Source organism: Delphinapterus leucas, chromosome 5 (genome assembly GCF_059928025.1).
Source record: "Delphinapterus leucas isolate spDelLeu-1000000601 "Yukka" chromosome 5, BTC_Dleu_Yukka2, whole genome shotgun sequence".
Lineage (NCBI taxonomy): Eukaryota > Metazoa > Chordata > Mammalia > Artiodactyla > Monodontidae > Delphinapterus > Delphinapterus leucas.
In genome coordinates, this window is record NC_143133.1 from 35,413,757 (window position 1) to 35,438,249 (window position 24,493).

The window sequence follows — 24,493 nt, forward strand, 5'->3', positions numbered from 1 at the left end:
TTCATTACCAATCACCCTAAGTCCACTTATGCAATAATCCGGGTTTTTAAAGAATAGGTACTTAACTGGGAAACTAAAGAATACAGTGTTCAGAAATCACAAGCTACTTTCTCTTGAAGCAAATAAAAGTTGCTCTCCAATACATCTTACCTGAAAATGTTTAGATGAAATGCACATTGTAACAAGAGAGAAGGGCACTAACATTTATTGAGGTCTCCCTCCTGTCTGGTGTTGTCAAAAGGCTGTTGAAACTACTCATTCCCATCATTACCCTGAAAATTAGATTTTTTAAAAAATCTTCATTTTCAAGTGAGGAAATCAAAGCTCAAAGAGTTCAAGTGGGGAGGGGGGAAAGAGTTCAAGTGTTTTGGGGGGATTGCTAAAATACGTGTAACCCTAAATCTCTTCTCACCTGCCCCTCAAGAGACTAATAAAAGGCAGTCTGGCCCCAGAACATCTTTTTTTTTTTTTTTTGTGGTACGCGGGCCTCTCACTGTTGTGGCCTCTCCGGATGCGGAGCACAGGCTCCGGACGCGCAGGCTCAGCGGCCATGGCTCACAGGCCCAGCCGCTCCGCGGCATGTGGGATCTTCCCGGACTGGGGCACGAATTCGTGTCCCCTGCATCGGCAGGCAGACTCTCAACCACTGCGCCACCAGGGAAGCCCCCCAGAACATCTTGATAAATTGTCTGTGAGATCCACCTAAGCACAGGCTCCAGCTTGCACTCCACAGAACACTCCAGCTCACCTGCTCTCACCCAAAGCTCAGAAGTCAGGCCTGCCTGTCTGCCCAGGAAATTAAGGTTATTCTTGCATCCTCATCAGTGTGTCCTCATGGTCAGGCCCTGAAAACTAAGGCTCCAAATGTCCAAAACCGTATAGCCATGTGTATGTATTTAGATTGCTTACAGGATACTTTCATCCCAGAGCAATGAAGAAATTCAAGTCTTGTCCTTGTGTTTCAAGAAAGTCTACATCTTGGAATCTCTGATTTACCCTCATTGTTTTATGGCATTCCAACCTGAGCAGAATCTTCCAGGAAAAACCATAGTCTCTCTCTGCCTGGGGGAGAGGAGGGGTCAGATTTCTGGTGATAGAGATTAGAGGAAGAGGGGAAATGGGTGGATTTGGGAAGGGGGAACGAGAAGAAACGGGATCTGAGAAGCGAGAATAGAAACACACGAGCAGAAAGTTGAGTGAAATTCCAAAAACCAGTGGCACCTAACAAAGCGCGCGGCTCTAGGTGCCCACAGTCTTCAGCAGGCTGCACCCACACATGCTCTAGCCCTAGCTGAAAAATCTCCGGGGATCGTGCCTTTGCTTTACGGGTGAATGGTTAAACTGGTTTAGAAAAGAATAGTCCACAGTAAATGTCTGAAAGCAGGGACCTCAGCAAACTATCTTGAAGTTAAAAGACGGAAAACAATCTTGTAACGATTTTACGTATGAGAAAGTGCAGCCCTTCCTTCAGTGTATCAACCCGCCGAGTAGCGAATGAATGAAACCCAAAGGGCGGGGGTGGAGGAAAGGAGGGCAATCTTATTCCAAGAAGGGGCTCGTCAGTTCCGCACAACGTCACGGAAGTAGGGCACTATAACAAACTATAAAGCTCGCAGCAGCCCCCGATCCTCAGCGCTCCAGCCGGTGCCCGGGAACTCGCGCAGGGGCGACCCCGGAGTTCTCCGCGGGCGACAGCCCTTAGCATCTCTTTTTCCGACTGTCTCATCCTGCCTGCCTGCTAGGTTCGCAGACTCCTCGGGGAAAGTGCCTCCCTTCTCCCCATCACCTGCAGGTTCAAAGCATCCCTTAACCAGAAAGGGCTGTGGGTACCTTTCTACCCCGCTTTCGGGCGGGGCTGAGGTCCACTGAGCAGCAAAGCTACCGGGAAGCAGAGAAGAACTTCGAGGGAGACTGCCCGGGCGGGCAGTGGTTGAGTGAGGGGAACCGGGTTGCCGACCCATCGCTATGGCCTCGCTCCCCGTAGCCGCGAACTGGACGGACGGGGGAACAGCGGGTGCGGACGCCGGGAACCCGAGTGCCGCGCTCGAGGCTGGGGCAGCGGCGGGAGAGGCTGACACCGAGTGGCTGCAACTGCTAGCCCAAGCCGGCAATCTTTCCGCTTCCTCCTCCACGCTGGGACTGGCCGCGGCCTCCGCGGCGCCTTCGCAGTTCCGGGCCAACCTCACCAACCAGTTCGTGCAGCCGTCTTGGCGCATTGCGCTCTGGTCCCTAGCGTACGGCGTGGTGGTGGCCGTGGCGGTCTTCGGGAATCTCATCGTCATCTGGATCATCCTGGCCCACAAGCGCATGCGGACTGTCACCAACTACTTCCTCGTGAACTTGGCTTTCTCCGACGCCTCCATGGCCGCCTTCAACACCTTGGTCAACTTCATCTATGCGCTTCACAGCGAGTGGTACTTCGGCGCCAACTACTGTCGCTTCCAGAACTTCTTTCCTATCACAGCGGTGTTCGCCAGCATCTACTCTATGACGGCCATTGCAGTGGACAGGTGAGGAGAAAGACAGGGAGGGAGGAAGAGGGGGAGGGAGAGAGGAGCTGGGCGGTGGGATAAGGTTACAAAGGAAATGGTGACAAAATGGGTTTGATAAAAGGAAAGGGACCAGTTAAAAGTTATTGAAGAAAGGAGGTCACTAACCCATTTGTAGTCTTCTAATGGCTGAACTGGTTTCTGCTTCTATGGCCTCCCCACTCCCACCCTAATCCCCCTGATCCCCATTAAGGGCATCTAGAAGGACTGAAGAAGGTGAATGAGAGAGATGGGGAAAATCTGTCATTCCAAGTAGGACAAACTCAGCTAGAAACGCTTAGTACTCGCACATTTTCTCAGATGGCTTCAAGCAATTGCCACAAAAATTATGTTATCTGTAAAATGTACTTTTTGGCTTTCCTTCTGTCAGTCGTTATTCTGTTAGAGAAATGAATGATAAGTTACCCTTCTCCTCCCTCTGGTTTGTTGGTCCATCCCCTTCCCCATCCTTGCCCCAAGGCCAACACTGGTTCGGTCTCCCACTTATGGAGGATCCATCAGAGGCAATAAGCTCCTTCCAAATGATTGCCGTCAGCTAGCAGTTTCCACAGTGTTTCAGGTAGATTTCACTTTCAGTAATCTGTGAAGGCCATGAGATGGGTAAACCCTGTGTCGGGAAGATGGCATCCAAATCATTCAGATGATGGGCAACAAAAAGCCCAAAGAATAAGTGGTTAAGAAATGAGGCACACCGGGCTTCCCTGGTGGCGCAGTGGTTGAGAGTCCGCCTGCCGATGTAGGGGACACGGGTTCGTGCCCCAGTTCGGGAAGATCCCGCATGCCTCGGAGCGGCTGGGCCCGCGAGCCATGGCCGCTGAGCCTGCGCGTCCGGAACCTGTGCTCCGCAACAGGAGAGGCCACAACAGTGAGAGGCCCGCGTACCGCAAAAAAAAAAAAAAAAAGAAAAGAAATGAGGCACACCGCTTTATAACTGTTGAAGATAATCTTTTAGAATGTCCCCCCATCTACAGTGGGGATTCTGAGATTCTCAAGCAATTTTAAGAAGCTGGAGAGACCTCCAACAGTTGTCCTCAGGTTCCAGTTTATGAAATTTCTGTGTGTTTTTTTTTCTTTCTCATATTGAACATCATGGACTATGCATACTGTGTTAACACGATGGTAAACCTCTACCTGTTACTGATAGTTACATTTTAATTCAATGTTATGCTAAAGAAGAAACACACCAGTTGATTTTAGTCTTCATTTTATGATTGGCAGCTTGCAAGGGGGATGCATGGAGGCCGGCGGAGGGGATTGAAGTCACTTTAACTTCAAGTAACTATGTCCTCATCTGTGAAAATAAAAAAAAACACTTTTTTTCTATATTAAACTTGTTCAAAGTAAAATGAGGCTTAATATTAATCCTTACTACATTAAGCCACCATTATGAGAAAAAATAAGAAAAGACTACTTTTTTTTTCCGTAAGTCCATCCTCTGTGTTTACTATTTTGAAATAGTGATCATAGAGGTCTTGATGACATAAAGCTTTAGAAACAATTTTCAAATGCCACGCCCAGGGGGTTATATTGAAGGAGCAGTGGTTAGTTGCCACTAACTAGGATAAGTAAGCACAAAACCACATTTTAAAAGCCTCTGAGGGCTTCCCTGGGGGCGCAGTGGTTGCGAGTCCGCCTGCCCATGCAGGGGATACGAGTTTGTGCCCCGGTCCGGGAAGATCCCACATGCCGCGGAGCGGCTAGACCCGTGAGCCATGGCCGCTGAGCCTGCGCGTCCGGAGCCTGTGCTCCGCAACAGGAGAGGTCACAACAGTGAGAGGCCCGCGTATCGGGGAAAAAAAAAAAAAAAAAAAAAAGCCTCTGAAACTGCCAATCTTCCTTTCCCCTTTATCTCTGATTTTCCACAAGTATCTCACCCTTTCATTTTTGTAGGGACAGAGGTGAGTACAAAAAGCAATAAAATTAGCCCCAAGTTGGAGAACAAGTGAAATTGCCTCTAATCTTGCTCTACTTTATATATAACACATCTTACATATATATTACCTATGTTTTAATTAAGAATGCAGGTGTTAGAAAATTAATAGAACAGTTTATAATAGAAATATTATCTTTTTTAAAATGTATGGCATATCCCACTTGACATACAGGGATATTAGAAAATAGAAAATATTTTCTTTCATTTTCTAAGCACATTTTTGAAGTTAAGTTAGAAACTCTAGGAAGGTTTATTAACATATGGTAAGGGGCAATTTCAGGGCATAGGGTCCAGTATTGATTAAAATATTTAAAGAATTTTTTAAGTGACAGTCACTGTTTTTTACCTGGAAACCTTAAGGAAGTAATTTAATATGTTTTATTTAATAATTCAAAAGCATTAACAAACACAGCAAAAAATACTTTATATTCTTCAAACCCAGGGACACCTGACATAAATAATGAGTAAAATAAATATTTAATCTAACTGAAGTAAGTTATATTTTTAGCCAAATAGATAAAAAGTTATCTTATATGCTATACTTTAAAAAATTTGCTTCTCATAAAGCTGTTATGCAAAGTATTCATAGAACCTCTATTTCTTTTGAAGCTTATTATGGACAGATAAAAATATATAGTCATAAAAAATCATAAGGCCTGAATGTGGTAACAAATTATCTAAATGTATTGTGGTAAATTTTACCATTGCTTTAAATATTATGGTTATAAATACTTCGGTAATTTTTTTTTAAAAAACATCTTTATCAGTCTTTAATTCTAGTGCCTGAGCCAATCTCCTCATTCCTCTCTACTTTAGGGAGAGCACTGCCCATGCAGTTACATTCTTTATTACAATAAGACTTGACTCATTATTTAGCCCAGATGATAAACTGCATGAGCTTAGCCCAAGATAAACTGGTTTACATTTGCATTCTTTGCAAAATAGTAACTAAAACTATGCTTTGGAAAAGATTACTTTTAGAAAAATTTTTATGAATCTTTAGCTCCTTTTACAATTTGTAGTTCTTATTCAAGGATTTTAAAATACCCCATTTGCAGTCACTAAAATTACTGCTGTAGTGTGCTGTGAAAGTTCGATTAAAACTATCAAACAAATTCAAATTCAAGTGAAAATTCTTATAAAATTAATCCTGAGTACATAATGAAAGCAATAAATGTGTATTAATTGAATGAATGAAACATAAAATTATCACAAAGGTGAAATCAGAAGTGCCTCTTAGATAACTAGCAGAACTCCAGTTGATATCAATGTTACATTAACAACACGGGGAGAAAAAGGAGTTTATATCATATTTAACAGACACAGTGTAAAAAATGCTGAATATATAACATATTCTTACACACTAATAAAAAAATATATATCTCATATAAAAAGAACAAAAGTAACAAACAATTCACAAAAGAAGAAATAAAAGTGTCTGACAAACATTAAATTATGGATTGCTTATATTCTGTTTCTCCATTTTTCACCTGTTATTTGCTTCTCAAGAAATTCAAATCTGAACTCTTTTCCCAACACTCTACCCAAAGAGCCTTATTGAGAAATCCAGTGAGCATTTTAATCCTCGACTTCCTTGACCTTTTAGTAGTATTCCTCACAGGTGGCTATTGCCTCTTGGCTTCCAACTGTCCTGATCACCTCCTACCCCCTCAGCCTCTCTTCCATGGCATTATTAATTCTCAATAATTAGAATTATTTCTAATTCTCTGCCTCTATGTAGTAATTAAATGCATAGGTTCCACAATACCAAATCCTGGACCTGATTTTGTCCTTACTTTATTCTCTATTTCTAAGTGATCTCATTCAAACCCACAGCTTCATTTTTCACTTTTGAATGAACAGTTTCCATTTTGTCTATTATCTAATTGGTTTTCTTTTGAATTATAGAAGACACATAACAATCCATACAATAAAGTAGACAAATATAAATGAATGAAAAATTAAAACTGGAAAAAATAGAAAGGGAGAAAATAGAAACAAGATGGGAGTGAAGTTATAACATGGACATTCAGGTCAAAGAGTCCCAATCATTTATGAAAGTTAAGCTTCAAATATGTCTCTGAGCCTCTTAGTGAACAAACAAAAAAGGAAATAAAATCAGTAAATTTGTTTACACTGTATAAACAATATATACACATTCCTTAAGGGCTTAGGAATTTCTGATATTTGAGTTTCAAGAAATTCTTTGTATGGGCAATTAAGAGGACAGTGTCCTCAACCACAGTGTCATAAATGCAAAAGAAGATTTCCCATAGGTGTTTGCTTAGCATTCCTCTGAGTAGGCCAAAGACATATGCCAAAGCAGAACTCAGTGAATGATATTCTCAGGGTAAAACCTCTATCTGAGCACAGTTTCCAGATGGTCTGGTTTGTTGCATTGAAAAAACTACAAAAAAGGATAAAATGTATTTCCTCCATAAGTATTTTTTTCCACCTGAACTTTGGATATAGCTTGAGAATCAGATAATTCAAAGTTGTAACATATGGCAAAAGCTCTACAAATCATTCTCATTCCAGTCCCCAGTCTCTGATCCTGATCCATCCTCTATACCAGTCTCTTATTGAAACTTATTTTCCCCTCATGCATTATAAGGATCATACACGCACAGTGAAAACAATTAAAAATAGAAATATTAGAAAGTTAAATTTACCTGTAATTGTCCTACACCCCAAATATAGCCTATCTATGATCTTCATGTTCACATTTCAACTCTCTCTTCATTTTTTGTGATATGTATATCTCACATATTACATTATGTACATGCATAAATAAAGATATATTTTTTAATTACTAAAATAGTACCACATTATCATGTCATTTTAAATTTACCATACAGGGTTATTAAAATTTATTGAACAAATTATAAATCTTGGACACTATATGTTATGAAGATATAGATGTTTATCTTACTCTATAACATTTTTACTTTAATTGTTTAAATTACAGTAGGTACATATAAGATAGAAATAATACATACATATGTTTTAAAACTCAAAAAGTAAATGGATCACCAGCTTAAAATCCTCTAAACCGTCTTTGAGCTCTGCTCGTGTACCTGACGTTTCCACTTGGGGTCTGAAAAGCTCCTCAAACTCCTCCAAACCCATTATCTTACCTCCAAACCTCTTCCTCTTTCAGTGTTCCCCATTTCAATAAACAGTACAAGCATCCATTCAGTTGTTCAAATAGCTCCCAATCTATTACCTTCTTTCTGACTCTACCCCCACTTCCCTAGTCCAAGCTACTATCATATCTTTCTTGGACTACTAAAAACACCTCTTAATTGGTCTCCCCACATCTAATCTTAATCCACCTTAGTATATATAAGAAGATGTTTCTGCACTCCTACTTAATGCTACAATGTTTTCCCATTGCTGTTATGAGAAGAAGAATATTCTTAATCCAGATAATAATACCTTGGATAGCCTGGTTCCTTGACCTGTCCAACTTCAACTCATACTATACCTCAACTTCCTAATCTTTGTTCTAGTCACTCTGATCCTCTTTCAAGGGCCTAAATGTGTGATGCTATCTTTTTGCCATAAAGCCTTTAAACACAGTTTTCCTTCTGTCTCAAATTCCCTTCTGCCCATTCCTCATTAGTTGAACATACTCCTCATTTAGATAACAGCTTGAATCTCATTTCACAGGGAAACGTTCCATAAGCCTCCCAATTTAAATTAAATGTCACTTTGTAGATTCTCTTAGCACATGTTAGACATAGCATTTTTATATATTAAATTAAGAATACTTGATTAATAATTTCCTCTAATAAACTTATAAACATCATAAAGACAAGTTCCCTCTGTTCTTAGTCTTTACTGTATCCTTATGCCTATCATACTGTTTTGCACATGGTAAGCACACAATCCAGATTCCTGAATAAAAGAATCATAAAAGGAATCATATAAAAATTAAAGTGATGAGATATAAATTTTTTCCATTAAAATCAGCAGAGATTGCTAAGTTGTAGTAAACATGGCATTTTAACACATGATTTTAGATTGAACCATATGTAATTGTCAGTTTTTAATAGTTTAAAATGTCAATTAACATTTCATATGGTTTAATCTAACCGTTGGGTATATATTGTCAAAAATCTTTCAAGGTGCAATTTTCCAACATGTTCAAAGATATTTTTCAAATCAAAATTCAAAGAACTGAAAACAACTAAAAAGCTCAACAAAAAGAAATGAATGATGAGGCATCTAAAAATGAAATTCTATGTAGAAATTTTAAAATTACATTTGAATATAACATCAGTTCTCTCAAGTCTCTAGGCACATGTATACAAATGTGCTAACATTAACATGCATATCCAAACATTTTTAATCTTTTTATAACCTTTGCTTATAAACCATTTCTTGCTAGTCTCCAATTATTTCAAAGAATCCCTAGGAAAGTCTGATGAGAGTTCATCAGTAGTCCTCCTTAGCACTTCCATTCTCCTCACCATACCCTGGCCAGAGAGAGAGAAAGAAAGAAACAGCAATGTCAGCACTTTGGTACAGAACATAATAGTGTCTCTGGAAGAAGCCATGCCTTTCTCCAGTTGTTTTGGGCATATTGCATCCAAATCTGCAGAAGTCATAAATTACAAACTGCCCTCTGCCTGAAGTTTTTGTGATGTCTATTTGTGTTCCAAATAGAATTTGGAGGAATTATCTTGTCCCTAATCTTTGCTCCATTAACAAATTCTTAAAGACCAGTGTTCCTTCATCTTCTACTTGCAACTCTCTCTCCCTGGGGCTCAGCTCTAAACCACATGTCCAGGATGAGGAATTGTTTCCCTACTTCCCTATGCCTCATTGCTTTGAGAATACACCATTCTTACTGAGGCTTGCTCACTGGTATGTTGGATAAATGGTGCAAAATATACAACTGGGGTTTGAAGCCCCACCACTTCATTAGACACAGTCAGAGTCTGAATCCCACTTTAGACTCAGCAGGATCTCTAACACACGATGAATTTTTAGACTATGGATTTAACAGTCTGATATAATTCTATATGTGCAATAAGGTAGATATAGATTTGATTTTCTCTGAATGCTGAGATTTTGGGTAATTTTGTTTTCCTTTATACTTTTCCTTTTCTAATTATCTACAACAAAATGTACTTCTTTTACATGAAACAAAATACATTGCTAATTAATTAAAGTTCTGAAGATGGATGGTGGTGATGGTTGCACAATAATGTGAATGTACCACTGAACTGTACACTTAAAAATAGTTACAATGGTAAATTTTATGTTTGGTATATTTTATCACTATAAAAATTTTTAAATATTAATTAAATAAATAAATACTGTTTAAGGACCTAATAATGACTCTGAGATACACGCTAAAGAGTTTAGACTCAAGGAGAGAACAACTTGATTAAACTTTGTATAGATTTTTAGTGATAGATGTTTTATGGAAACATTTTTAACACACTTTCTAGGCTAATTTAGAAATCATGAAGACATCTCTGGCAAAAGAGTACCTTCACATTACAATGGATTATTTTGTAAACTGTGAAATCTTTTCTCCAGGAATTATGTAAAGATATCACACCTATGTGGAGTAATTTAGAAGACTGCCTAAAGATACAGGGATAAATTAGCTCAGTATTTCTATTATTTAGTCTGGTATATGACAAAAGTTTTTCAATATTTGCTTAAGAAGTCCCCCATTTTGAGTTTGTATTATTATCTATGACTTTTTTTACCTTCAAATCTGCCCAAGTATCAAGGTTATTTAAATTTTTCTTTTACGCATACCTGTAAGTAAGGAAAATGTGTATCTGATTTTATCACTAAGCAACAAAGGGCTCAATTGTGCTCTGGAGCTGATTTATACTTGTTAGAGGGAATCAATTGTGCACATTTCTTCTCAACTCTGCATTTAGTGATGTTACTTTGGTAGCTTGAAATCATGGTAGGAGTATTTACACCACAGAAATTTGCAAATGCTAGAAGTCATGAGTTTTGTTTTGTTTCTGTGTTTTTTTTTTTCCTTAGAGTGCTTGTGGTTAAACATTTACCAGCACACAAATCACTATATTTGTAGTCATTCACTCAATAGCTATTTCTTAAGTACCTTCTAAGTAATAACATTGTATAGATACGGGGCACACTGGAATAAACAAGACAAACATGTCCCATATCCTAATGAAACTGTAATTAATATCTTCACTTGAATCCCTCAGTTGTAGTCCACCAGAGTCCTAAATCCAATAATCTATTGAACTTCAACATCTGAAAGTTTACTAAGCATCTCAGAATTTACATGCTCCAAACTAAGTTCCTGATTTTCCTCTGAAACTTACTCCTCCTACAATCTTCTGAGGTCAAAAATCTGAACCCTAGGTCAGAACTCTTGGAAGTATTCTCACTCATCTCTTCTTTCATACTTTATGTCCAATCAATCAGAAAATCTAATCACTTTTACTTTCAAAATATATGTAGAATCTAATCACTCCTTAAGATGTCTATTGTTGCCTCCCTAGTCCAAGTCAATATCATTTCTCACCTAACTGGTTTCCCTACCCCTGCTTTTGTTCCGCTTGGGTTTGTTCTCAATGCAACAATCAGAGAGATCCTGTAATGTGTCAGATAATATATCCCCTCTACAAATCCTCCAATGGCACCTCAGTTCTCTCAGGGTAGAAATCAAAGTTCCTACAACAGTCTATAAGAATTTATAGTAACTGGTTCTTTGTTACTCTCCAACCTTATCTCCTACTACTTACACTCCACTGCTCTGCTCCACCATCACTGCATTCCTCTGTTACATCAATATACTAAGCGTGTTTCCACCTCAGGATCTTACACTCTGTGTGAAACACTCTTACTCCAGACATATTGTTCATTACCTGTACTACTTCTGGACCCTGACTACTCTATTTGAAATTGCTTTAAATTTTTCTTTACCACATGTATCACCTTCTAATATACTATATAGTTAGCTCATCTGCAATGTTTATTGTTGTTTGTATGTCCTGCCCTACTGGATTCTAAGTTCCATGAGGACAAGGCTAGACCTGTGTCTCAACTGAGTAAATGAAGAATAGATACAGTCTATGGTAACTGGGAACACATAGCAGGGGAAAGCACATTTATAGTGTTAGAGCAGTAAAACACAGAAATGTAGAAGCATTTTTTAAGTTCCTTATTTTATAGAAGTATAGAAAATATCTCCTAATAAATTGGCTATGAGTAGTTACTATTTAAATAAAAACATTTAAAATATTCTATACAACCTAATATGTGATTATCATACTAAACTGTATCATCTATAAAGAAAATGATTAGGAGATTTTCAAATGAGCATGGGAAACAATTTTGAAGAAATTAAAAACTCACAAATTGAGTGTTTATGTTGAATAAGTACTATTAATCACAATTCAGAATTCTTAGATGAATAAACTTACTGAATTTAAAAGACATCACAGTGCCATATGTATTGATTTTTATACCTTCAAATTAAATAAATATATGAAGGCCGTTTTCCCCATTAAGTTAACTACGTGGTATAAAATAAATTCAAAACTCTTAAACTTACACCATGTTTTCATTAACTTAAAATGTTTTACTCCTAAAATAAAAATATTTTCAGTATCTCTTCAACAAAGATTTACATAAGCTAAATTTCATGTTGAAGGCTGTGGTATTTCACAAACAAACTAGTGTAATAATATTTTTAAAATAATAGATTACAATGCTTTCCTATGTAAGAAATTACTGACAATCCCCATTGACCAGTCACAAAACCATTGATGAGACTATCTTTAATGAACAAGAATGAAACTGAATAAGGTCTCCTTAGAAACATATAAAAGGGCACCATTTTAAAGTTTTAGCAGCTCAAAAATAGAACACATATGCCAAAGAACACACACACACATAACCAATTCTATGCATGCACAATTCAATACACGCAATCCTTGCTTTGCACAAATTTCAGTTACCAAGATTATTTATTTATATAACACCGGTCCCCTCAACAGCGTGGCTCAAGTTTTTCTTACCATGTCACATTAACTGTGAGTACTTGCATAATGTAAAAAATTATCTGCTAGCTCTTAAGCTCTCACGAATCACTCCACAAATAACAGATGTACTTCATAATCAGTGACCAATCATATTCCTATTTTTCAAAATCTGTTACTGATTGGTCACTGATTATCTTAGTCAGTTCATGCACAGATAGCAAAGCATATAGTTGCATTGCCTCATTGTCTTTCAATGATAAACTCAAATGACGCCTTAGAGAAATGGCTAATCAAGAGAAGGACTTGCAAACAAAGAGGAAGAAATAAAAAGTGATAACACTGAAAGTGAAATTCAAATCCAGTATAGGTGAAGATGAAGAAGAATAGCTGAATAAGAGAATGTTGACAGTCACTTTACAAGAGACTCTAAATATGCAGCCAGAGGAAATTAGTGAAGGTGAATTTATCAACATGAATGAGGAAAATGATAGTGACAAATGATGAAGATGTCCCAGAGGAAGAGAACTGGCAAAAATCTTCATATGAAAAAAAAAAAAAAAAAAACTCTCAGATACTTCACCACTTTCAAAGTTCAAGGATAAAATGTTGGAAGCTGATTCAAACTTACAAAGGAGTACAACACTCTTCCAAGGTATAGAAAACATGTTGGCTCTGTATATGTTATATGAAAGAATAAAGTAAACACTATTCAAACTACTCATGATACCTTTATTTTTTTTCTAAGACTTTATTTTTAGAGCAATTTTTGGTTAACAGCAAAATTGAGGGAAGGTACAGAGATCTCCTATATATCCTCTGCCCCCCACACTTGCATAGCCTCCCTGTTATCAACATCTCCCACCAGAGTGGTACATTTTTTACCACTGATGAACCTAACTGACTCATCATAAGCACCCAAAGTCCATAGTTTACATTAGGCTTCACTCTTGTACATTCGATGCATTTAGGCAAATGTGTAATGACATGTAACCATCATTATTGTCTCCTCCAGAGTATTTTCACTCCCCTGAAAATTCTCTGTGCTTTGCCTATTCAACTCTATTCCCTTGAACCCCTAGCAAATACTGATCTTTTTATTGTGTCCATAGTTTTGTCTTTTCCATAATCACATAGTTAGAATCAAACAGTATGTAGCCTTTTCAGATTGACTTCTTTCACTTAGTAATGTGGATTTAAGATTTGTTGATGTTTTTTCATGGCTTGATACTAGATTTCTTTTGAGCAGTGAATAACATTTCATCATCTGATGTATTGGGTTGGCCAAAAGGTTCGTTTGGTTAATGAATACGTTGTTCAATGAAGTTACTCGTGAAAATGAAAAATGTGTCTTTTATTTTTACTTTAAACCGAACGAACTTTTTGGCCAAACCAATACCATAGTTTATTTACTCATTCATCTAATGAAGGACATCCTGGTTGCTTTCAAGGTTTTGGTAATTATGAATGAAGCTGCAGTAAACATCCATGTGCAGGGTTTTGTTTGATTTTTGTTGTTGTTTTGGTTTTTTGTGGGTTTTTGTTTTGTTTATTTTGTTTTGTTTTGTTTTGTGGACATGAATCTTCAACTCTGTTTGGTAAATACCAAGGAGCACAACTGCTGCTGGATCATATGGTAATAGTATGTTTAGTTTTTTAAGAAGCAGCCAAACTGTCTTCCAAAGTGGCTGCACCATTTTGCATTCCCACTAGCAATGTATGAGAGTTTCTGTTGCTTCACATCCTTTCCAGCATCTGGTGTTATGGAGTTTCACCCTTCTATAGGTGTGTAGTGGTATCTCATTGTTGTTTTAATTTGCATTTACCTGGTGATGTATGATGTGGAGCATCTTTTTGTATGCTTATTTACTATCTGCATATCTTCTTTGGTGAGGTGTCTGTTAAGGTTTTTGGAACCTTTTGGGAACCTTATGCACATGTTAAATCTTTTGTACTTGTCCCACAGTCCTTGGATATTCTCTTCCGTTTTTTCAGTCTTCGTTTTCTTTGCTTTTCAGTTTTTATGGATTCTACTTATATATACTCTAGCTCAGAGGCTCTTTCTTCAGCCATGCTCAGTCTACTAATAAACCCATCAAAGGCATTCTTCATTTCTGTTGCAGTGTTTTTCAACTCTAGCACTTCTTTTGGTTCTTTCTTTCTTAGGATTTCCATCTCTCTGCTTACATCGTCCAGCTATTCTTACATGCTGTCTGCTGTATCAGTTAGAGCCCTTATGATATTAATCCAGTTGTTTTAAATTCCCAGTATGATAATTCCAACATCCCTTCTATGCCTGGTTCTCATGCTTGCTTCATCTCTTCAGGTTTTGTTTTTTGTTTTTTTGTTTTTTGTCTTTTGATAGCTGGACATGATGTTCTGGATAAAAGGAACTGCTCTAAATAGACTGTTAGTAATGTGGTGGTGAGGTACGGAGGAAGGGGAAGCATTCTAGAGTCCTATAATTAGGTCTCAGTCATTTAGTGAGCCTATGTCTCTGTTCTGTGAACTTCACAAGTGTTTCTCGTTTTTTTCCCTCCCTTTATTTTTTTTTTAATTTTTATTGGAGTATAGTTGATTTACAATGTTGTGTTAGTTTCTGCTGTACAGCAAAGTGAATCAGTTATACATATACATATATCCACTCTTTTTTAGATTCTTTTTCTATATAGGTCATTACAGAGTATTGAGTAGAGTTCCCTGTGCTATACAGTAGGTCCTTATTAGTTATCTGTTTTACATATAGTATAGTGTATGTAATCAATCCCAATCTCCCAATTTATCCCTCCCCTGCTCTTTCCCCCCTGATAACCATAAGTTTGTTTTTTACTTCTTCTTAACAAGGACTGCCCTCAGAGGAAACTAGCTGGCCAGAGTTTAATCTGCTGGGGTATTATCGGAGTCTAACTGTCCTGAGGGGAGGATATACTCCAGTCCAGCTGCATCAGCCTTCCACTTGGGAGAAGGGAAATAGCCAACTCTAACCTACTCTAGACATCTGTCCCATCTAAATGGAGAGAAACATCTGTGTTAAGAAGAATAGTCTCTGATGTGTTTAAAAAGTCCTTTTCCCCTTCATCCTGCTAGAAGCATGAGGGGGTGTTTCTCTGATATATACAGTGGGATCATGGTCCAGTTCCTGGAAGTAACTCACAGTATTGTGAGGGACCTCTGCTATATTTCCAAAATGTGTATTTAATAATCTAAGGGGAAAATGTAACATTCTATAAAGCAGGACAAAATTATTCTACCACAATCTTACTTTGTAGAAAGATCTAAATGTTCATATGCTTCCTCATTACTCTTTTATTCTGTTATTAATTTACTTGTCAAAACCTGGACAATCGTTCTGCCTTTGCTGTAACCTGTTCCATACAACTCATCCTGAGTTTCATTACCTTTGCGTAGTAATTTCCATTCATCTTCTATTTGGATATGTTTAATTTGTTAATTTTTCCATTTGCTAATTTTTAGCGGAGAACATTCTAAAGGGTTCATTCAGTAAAAACAAAAAAAAAATGAAAAACTACAAGCAACATATACGTTTCAAAAAAAATGGAAAGAATTGTTGACATAATGAATGATCCTTTATAATTACATCACATTTGTTATGTTCAAATCTTTTTTTATCTTTACTAGTTGTTGTTGTTGTTGTTTTGTCTTCTTCTATCAGTTATTGAGAAAAGCGTGATAGTCCAACTATGACTGGGAATGTATCCCTCATTTTAGTTTTGTCCATTTTGCTTTGTATATCTTGAAGCAATATTTATACAAATCTAGGACTGTTATGCCTTCCTATGAATTTATCCCTTTTGTCATTATGAAATGTCCCTCTTTGCATTTATTAACACCTCATGCCTTAAAGCCTAATTTTTGTGATGGTTTTTGAATTTTATTTTATTTTTATACAGCAGGTTCTTATTAGTTATCTTTTATACATATTAGTGTATATATATATATATATGTCAATCCCAATCTCCCAATTCATCCCACCACCCACCCCCAGCTTTCCACCCTTGGTGCCCATATGTTTGTTCTCTACATCTGTGTCTCTATTTCTGCCTTGCAAACCAGTTCATCTGTACCATTTTTCTAGATTCCACATATATGCGTTAATATACAATAGTTGTTTTTCTCTTTCTGACTTACTTCACTCTATATGACAGTCTCTAGACAATCTTTTCTTTGGTTAGTGTTTACATGGTAACCCCTTTCACACAAACATTTTAACACCAAGAATGTCTAATATGATTAGAAGTCACAAATTTGATCCCATGATGTGTGGAAATGTAAATTTTAATTACATAATTTTATTTAATTTTAAAATTAACTGTACTAAAATTGACTTTAATTGATGTACAGATTTAGGATTTTTAATGCATGAATCTATTCATGCAACAGTCACCACCATCAGGACACAAAACAATTTCATTACTACAAACAAACTCCCTCATGCTATACCTTTGTATTCATACCCTCTCTCTGCCCTAGAACCTGGGAAGCACTGATTTATCTTTCTCCACTGTAGTCTGGATTTTTTGGGAAAATATCATATTAATATAATCATACAATATGTGAACTTTGAGACTGGCTATTTTCACTCACCATAACATTTCTGAGATCTAAGTTGTTGAGTGTATCAAAAGTTTGCTCGTTTTTTATTGCTGAGGGTATTCTTTGTATGGAGGCACCAAAGTTTATTTGTTCATCCACCCTGTGCAGGGTATTTAGGTTGTTTCTAGTTTTGAACAATTATGATCTATTCATAGATCATAAACATCCATTAAAGATTTTTGTGTGAAAACAAGTTTTCATTTCTCTAGAGTAAATAAGTAGGAGTGGGATTACTGGGTCATTTGGTAAATGTATATTTAACTTTATAAGAAATTGTGGAACTGCTTTCCACAGTGGCTATACCATGTTGTATTCATACCAACAGTGTATGAATGTTCTACTTGTTCCAGATCTTCATCAGCAATTGGTATTGTCAGTATTTTTGTTTTAATTTTAGCCATTTTAATGTGTATCTTGATGTGCTTTTAATTCACATTTCATTAATGGATATTTATATTAGACAAGTTTCATGTGCTTATTTGTCATTAATGCATCTTCTTTGATGAAGTGCCTATTCAAGCCATTTGCCCATTTTTAAATTGGATTGTTTGTTTTCTTACTATTAAGATTTTATTTTTAACAGCTTTATTGAGTTATAATTTACATACCATAAAATATACTCATTTTAGGTATATGATTTAATGATTTTTAGTAAGTTTTTAGTTCTGTAACCATCAACACAATTTAATTTTAGAATATTTCCATTACCTCAAAAAGAAACCTCACTTCCAATTTTGTAGTCACTCCCCATTCTACGCGCAGCCCTAGACAACCGCTAAGCTATTTTCTCCTGCTACAGATTTGACTTTTCTGGAATTTGATATAAATGGAATCATTTTATATCACATATAGTCTTTTGCATAGACTTCAAATTGTTTTCTCTGTTTTTAATTGGGTTATATGTCTTCTTATTAAATAGTGAGAGTTATTGTGTATTTTGAACACAATTCCTTTACTGGACATATTATTTGCAAATATTTCCTCCTTGTCTGTGGTTTGTCACTTTACTTTCTTCCTTGCATATTTAAAAAGCAAAAAGTTTTAATTTTCATGAAGTACAGCATATCATTTTTCTCTTTTATTGTTTTTGCTTTTGTAGTCAGTTCTAAAAAATCATTAGCTATCCCAAGGCTGTGAAAATTCATTTTTATGTTTTTTTTTCGATAGTTTTATGGTTTTAGATCTCACATTTATATGTGATACATTTGGAGATTATTTTTATGTGTGGTGTGACATAACCGTATAATTTATCTTTTTGCATGTGGATATCTAATCGTCCTAGCACTGTTTGTTGAAAAAATACAATTTACCCCCATTAAATTGCCTTGGCACAGTTGTCAAAAATCAATTGAACATAAATGTAAGTGTTTATGTCCAGACTCTTGATATTTTTGCTTCACTGATCTACATGTCTATTTTTATGCCAGTACTACACTGTCTCGATTACTGTAGCCCTGTAATAAATTTTGAAATATGGAAAGTATAAGTCCTTCAAATTTGTTTTTATTATTCAAAATTTTTGACTATTCTAGAAGGTCTGTACTTCCAAATTATTTTTAAGATCAGTTTTTTAAATTCTGGAATTAGAATAGGAAGTTTTATAAGGATTCTGTTGAATTTTTCAGTCAATTTGGAAAGCATTGTCAGCTTAACAATATTGAGTCTTCCAATCCATGATCATGGACTGTCTCTCCATTTATTGAGGTCTTCTTTAATTTGTTTCAACAATGCACTGTAGTTTTCAATATATGTCTCAATTCTTTTATTAAATTTCTTCCTATGTTTATTAAATTATTCTTTTTTTTTCTACATCTTTATTGGAGTATAATTGCTTTACAATGGTGTGTTAGTTTCTGCTTTATAACAAAGCGAATCAGTTATACATATACATATGTTCCCATATCTCTTCCCTCTTGCGTCTCCCTCCCTCCCACCCTCCCTATCCCACCCCTCCAGGCGGTCACAAAGCACTGAGCTGATCTCTTTGTGCTATGCGGCTGCTTCCCACTAGCTATCTACCTTACGTTTGGTAGTGTATATATGTCCATGCCTCTCTCTTGCTTTGTCACAGCTCACCCTTCCCCCTTCCCATATCCTCAAGTCCGTTCTCTAGTAGGTCTGTGTCTTTATTCCTGTCTTACCCCTAGGTTCTTCATGACATTTTTTTTTCTTAAATTCCATATATATGTGTTAGCATACGGTATTTGTCTTTCTCTTTCTGACTTACTTCACTCTGTATGACAGACTCTAGGTCTATCCACCTCATTACAAATAGCTCAATTTCGTTTCTTTTTATGGCTGAGTAATATTCCATTGTATATATGTGTCACATCTTCTTTATCCATTCATCCAATGATGGACACTTAGGTTGTTTTTGGTGCTACTGAATAGACTTTTTTGAAGTTCATTTTTAGATTGTTCATAACTAGTGTATAGAAATACAATTCATTGAACTTGTATTCTGTGACCTTGCTGAACTTATTAATTCTAATGGGTTTGGGGTTTTGTGGATTCCTTAGGAAGATCATTTCATCTGCTAATAATACTGACAGTATTACTTCTGTCAGTAATAAAGACAGTATTCCTGTTGAATTTGGATGCCTTTTATTTCTTTTCTTTCTTTCTTTTTTTTGTAGTTGTTATTGTTGCTGTTGTTTGCTGTTTTTTTCATATCTGATTTTTCTCTTTAATTATATTTTCATGATACCTTATTAAGGTAATTTGAGCACAAATTATTCAATGATAGAAAATGACAGAAAAACAATTTTAAAAATCACCTCCATTCATTCATTAATTTAGTCATATAATAAATATGTATCGGGTGCCAAATATGTGCAGTCATTATCCTAGATGCTATGAATATATTTATTATCTAAGTATATATCCAATAATGTATTATTATCCCAGTTTAGAGGTTATCTATACCTTCTTTCTTCCATTTGCACAGTTAAATAAGCATTTACATCATCACAACTTAATTACCTGCAGATTGGGTACTCCTTCTGCTTGATGGACAACGTCATCTTTCTGAGTTTAAGGATAACAGAGTGGAACCGCCACAGGCCACTTCAAAAAGGAGTTTAATATGGTATAGGCCATATTAAACAAAATTGAAGGAAATTAATTCCTAGAACACCCAAAGAACTTACAGAGTCTCCAAGTATAACATGCAACATTTCTATTTAATCATTGAACCACTGAGCACTAGTTGCCCTGACTGATGTTACATAGAAGACCTTAGTGCTCTCCATATAAGAAATTCTTCTAAAAGGAGAGATTTGAAAGAGAAATAACCTATAATGCACTACCCTGATGGAACAGTTTCTGTTGAAAAGTTATAACAATATTAAAAGAAGTTTTTTTTTTTAATCCTTAGATCAGAATTTTGGCATGAACTTATTTTTCTTTCTACTCTGATCACAACTAGCTAAGAACCACATTAAATAAGTTATCTTTGTTTATTTTTGTCTCGAGCTTACCACAGCAACATTTTTTAAGTTCTCAAGTGTTAATTTTTTATTCAATATAGTTTTAGAGTGATTTAGGTTGAGTGTCTACTGTGCCTGATATTACCTAAGTCTCCTTGAATACATTGTGTTATGTAATGTCATTTTAACCTCATAATCATACTCTACGCCATGTTTATTCCCATTTAGCAAAGTTAAGAAAACTATTCCTTTTAAAAATTGTGTACACGCTTAAGTTTTTATTTGTAAACAATTATTCACCAATCCATCTGTCCAAATATTCAACAACTATTTGCAGTCACTATTCAACAATGATGTTGACTAATATAGACACTTTGTTAGGTGCTACAGAACACAGAGAAGAATAAATCATATCTCCAATGAGCTAAAATCATTATGAGCATAATGCTGTTGCAGCACTGAGGAGGTAAAAACTAACTCTGCACAGAGAGAGGGAAAGAATCTACAGTGATCAGTCTGTAATCTGAATGGAAATTAAAGGATGGTTAGAAGTTTTCCAGTCATACAATTTTAGAATAACATACGAAGCAAAAGAAAAATCACTTCAGCAAGGAAACTAGCATGTGAAAAATATGAAATTATTATCTGAGCTGGATAATGTCCATTTTTCAATTCATATCTACTCACTATCTATTCCACTCTTTTTTCTGCCCCTGCCCACCAGGCTGACTACTTCTGTAGACTGACTGTATCAATAGGGTCCCTCACTCTTGGGTCTCTTCTTGGCTTTTTCTAATGGGAGACCTCTGGAGAGGATGGGAAGGAGAGTGCCTTTGGGATATATCTACCACTCTTGCCTTTCAGGATTGCTGCAAATTGGCTAAGTCTCCAGCTGTATACATATCTCTTACCAAGTGCTCCTTCCTTGGGCTTCATCTCCTCACTTCAGATTATAGGATCCTGAATTTACAGACTAAAGCAATGTCTACTGTAGCCAGAAGCAAACTGGAAAACAGTAAAATCTATATTATTTCAGGCAAATATTACTTAATATAATCAAATAAACATCTGGAGACTGCACTCTCTCTTTATACCAAAAATTTTAAATGTATATAAGCATGTAAAGATCCAGAAACAGAGCTTAATAAAAAATGCTACCAAAAGGAAAAAATATACCATATACCAAGAACAATTACAAAATGGAAAGGCTTACTTACTGAGAGCAGTAAAGTTATGTCAAAAAATTCTGTTTTGCAAAAGACATCATCTTTTTGATGAAAAAGATCCCTTCAATTATGTCAGGAAAAGAAGTACATGGTAAAGGACATTGGTCCTGTATTAGAGTGAAAAGGAAAACTAATAAAAGATGGCATTATAATGTAAGCTTCTGATGGATATTTCTGAGAATTTCTTCCTCTATGAAAGACAACAAAAAGTGACTTTAAAACTTGTTTAGGTGTTATGCTAATTGGAAGAGTAAAGAATCCAATCTTAGCTATTCTTTGTGAAACAGTCAGAGTAAGGAGACTCTAACGTATTTGAGAATCTATTTGGTGGGGAAAAATGGTAATGAGAAGCTCAGACAAACACCTAGGAAAATCTAGTGTGATCATATCAAAGATATACATTTCTTTAAAGGAAGAATAAAGTACTGACACTCATTTGAGAGAGATTGTATCCTGGGTTTGATAATTTCTTCTCAAGGTCCAGAGGGTATTTATTTGACCCTAAGGATCCATTTTCTTCATGCTTACTGTTGAGAAAATTATTATTCCAGGAGAGAGTCACAGAATAGGAAACGTTGATGCCACAGTGAATTCCTAATCACCAATTTCAAATTGGTCTTCAGCAGTGCCTGGAAGTTCTACCTACCTCTTTGGTCAACTGGCTCTCCCTTTCTACAATATTTCAACATTTCTTTATTTTCCTCAATCGTTAATGTAATTCAATCTCCAGTGGTAATACTCTATTCCAAGCAGCAATCATCTCTCACCCAAACCAAAACAATAATGAGGTAACTTATCTTCTTCCTTCCATTCTTTCCCTCCTTCAATCCATTCTCCAGGCTAAAATCTGATTACTCTCCCCTCCTGATTGAATCACCTCAATTACTTTCCAGAGGACAAAATTCTATAACCTGAACTACAACTTCGTTTCAAATCACTTTCCCCCTTCACTTTCAGCATTTCAATTACATTAGCCCTTAGTTCCTCAAGTGCACAATGCACCCACCCTTACCCATCAAATTGGTTTCCTAGGGCTACTGTAACAAACTAGCACAAACTGAGTAACAACAGAAATTTATGTCTCACATTTCTAGAAGCTAGAAGTCTGAAATCAAGGTGTTGGCAAGGGCCATGAAACCTATGAGGAAATTCTGCCTTGCCCCTTCCTAACTTCTCGTGGATTGCTGGCAGTCTTTGACATTCTGTGCCTTGTAGATACATCACTCAATCCTCCATCTTCATGTGGCAATCTCTGTGTGGTTCTCTGTTTCCAAAGTTCTCCTTTACACCTTATATTGAATTAGGGCCCAACATAATGACCTCATTTTAACTTGATTACCTATATAAAACTCTATTTCCACATAAGGTCACCTTCTGTGATATTGGGTGTTAGGACTTCAATGTACCTTTTTTAGGGGGACACAATTCAACCCACAAAAACCCACCATTAACACAGGAGTTTTTCACATGTTGTTTGTTCCTCCAGAAATCTTTGCAATGCTCACCCTTCTGCTACCTTGCCTAGTCACCCTTTCAAGTTTCAACCCAGAATGCTTTTCTTAGGGAAGACTGATTCACAATCTAAATGTTTTCCCCAGTAAATGCACTCACACAGCCATAAACATTGCCTTTGTAACACTTATTATATTTGTAACTTTATGTTTATTGGTGAGATTATTTGATTAGTATCTATCTACTTCACTAGACTGTGAGTTCTGTGAAGGTCATTTTTTTCTCATTGTTGTATTACTACAGTATCTGGGATACTACAGTAAACATCCAAGAAATGTTGGCTGAATGAATGAATAATAGATCAGACTAGAAATGACAAAAATGTCAGCTTGAAGTTTCAAAATGTCTACTTTCACTAAAGTGTTAGTTAGTGAGAACATAAATTGACTGTTTCCATACAATCCAACTAAAACAATATTCTACCTGTCAGGAAATAATTTCTCTAACATTAAACTAATTGACAAAAAAAGTCAATAAGAAATTTGTAGTTTATTTTGAATTGTCCATCCTGTAGTAGCTGTACAAGACTCTAAACCTGCTCACATCACTCAACTTCTCATTACAGTCTCAAAAAATCAGCTGTCTAAATATTCAAATAGCATTCATAAATTTCCAGGCAAGCGAAAAAGCAAAGATTATGATAAGATTGAGAAATAGTCAGTTCAGTACAACAAAATTTATTGATAAGTACTGTGTCTGACTCTGGAAACACCATAAAGCAACAGTTCAATGTAATGAGAGAAATGCTATGGTGATTTATAGTCCATAGCAATGGGAACAGAAATGACCAATCACAATTATTGCCTTTATATATTTGACTTTCGTCTTTAATATTGCACATAAATGCTTTTGAATTTAGAGACAAGATGCGACTTCTGATTCTCTTCAAGTCATCTACCTTATATATTTTTCTTCCTCTCCCACAATTCCTTAAACGAGTGGTTATATTCAAAGCCATAATCTGTACCTACGTAGACTTTCAGGATTGGCAGACTGGTTTAGAATTCCAATTCCTACCATTTGGGACATTTTTAAATACTTTACTTACTCTTTAAGCCTCAGTTTTCTTTTCTGTAAAATAGAGATAATATTAGTTGATTTATTGAATTTTTCTGGATACTAAATGTATATATATGTATATATATTGTGTGCAATAAGTTGTCTAGTCATGCTTAGCAATCAATATATGTTGCTATTATTATCTTTACCAACATAAGCATGAGAGGTGAATTTTAAACAG

At 36.1% G+C, this 24,493-nt stretch overlaps 1 protein-coding gene across 1 annotated transcript in view; it reads left to right on the forward strand.

Moving 5' to 3' along the window:
- Window positions 1–893: 893 nt before the first annotated feature.
- Window positions 894–24,493, forward strand: part of TACR3 (tachykinin receptor 3) — a 61,216-nt gene continuing 37,616 nt past the window's right edge. Inside the window, exon 1 of the mRNA XM_022567158.2 lies at window positions 894–2,510. Coding sequence (XP_022422866.2) covers window positions 1,966–2,510 — 545 coding nt within the window. The 5' untranslated portion in view covers window positions 894–1,965. The remainder of the gene's footprint in view (window positions 2,511–24,493) is intronic.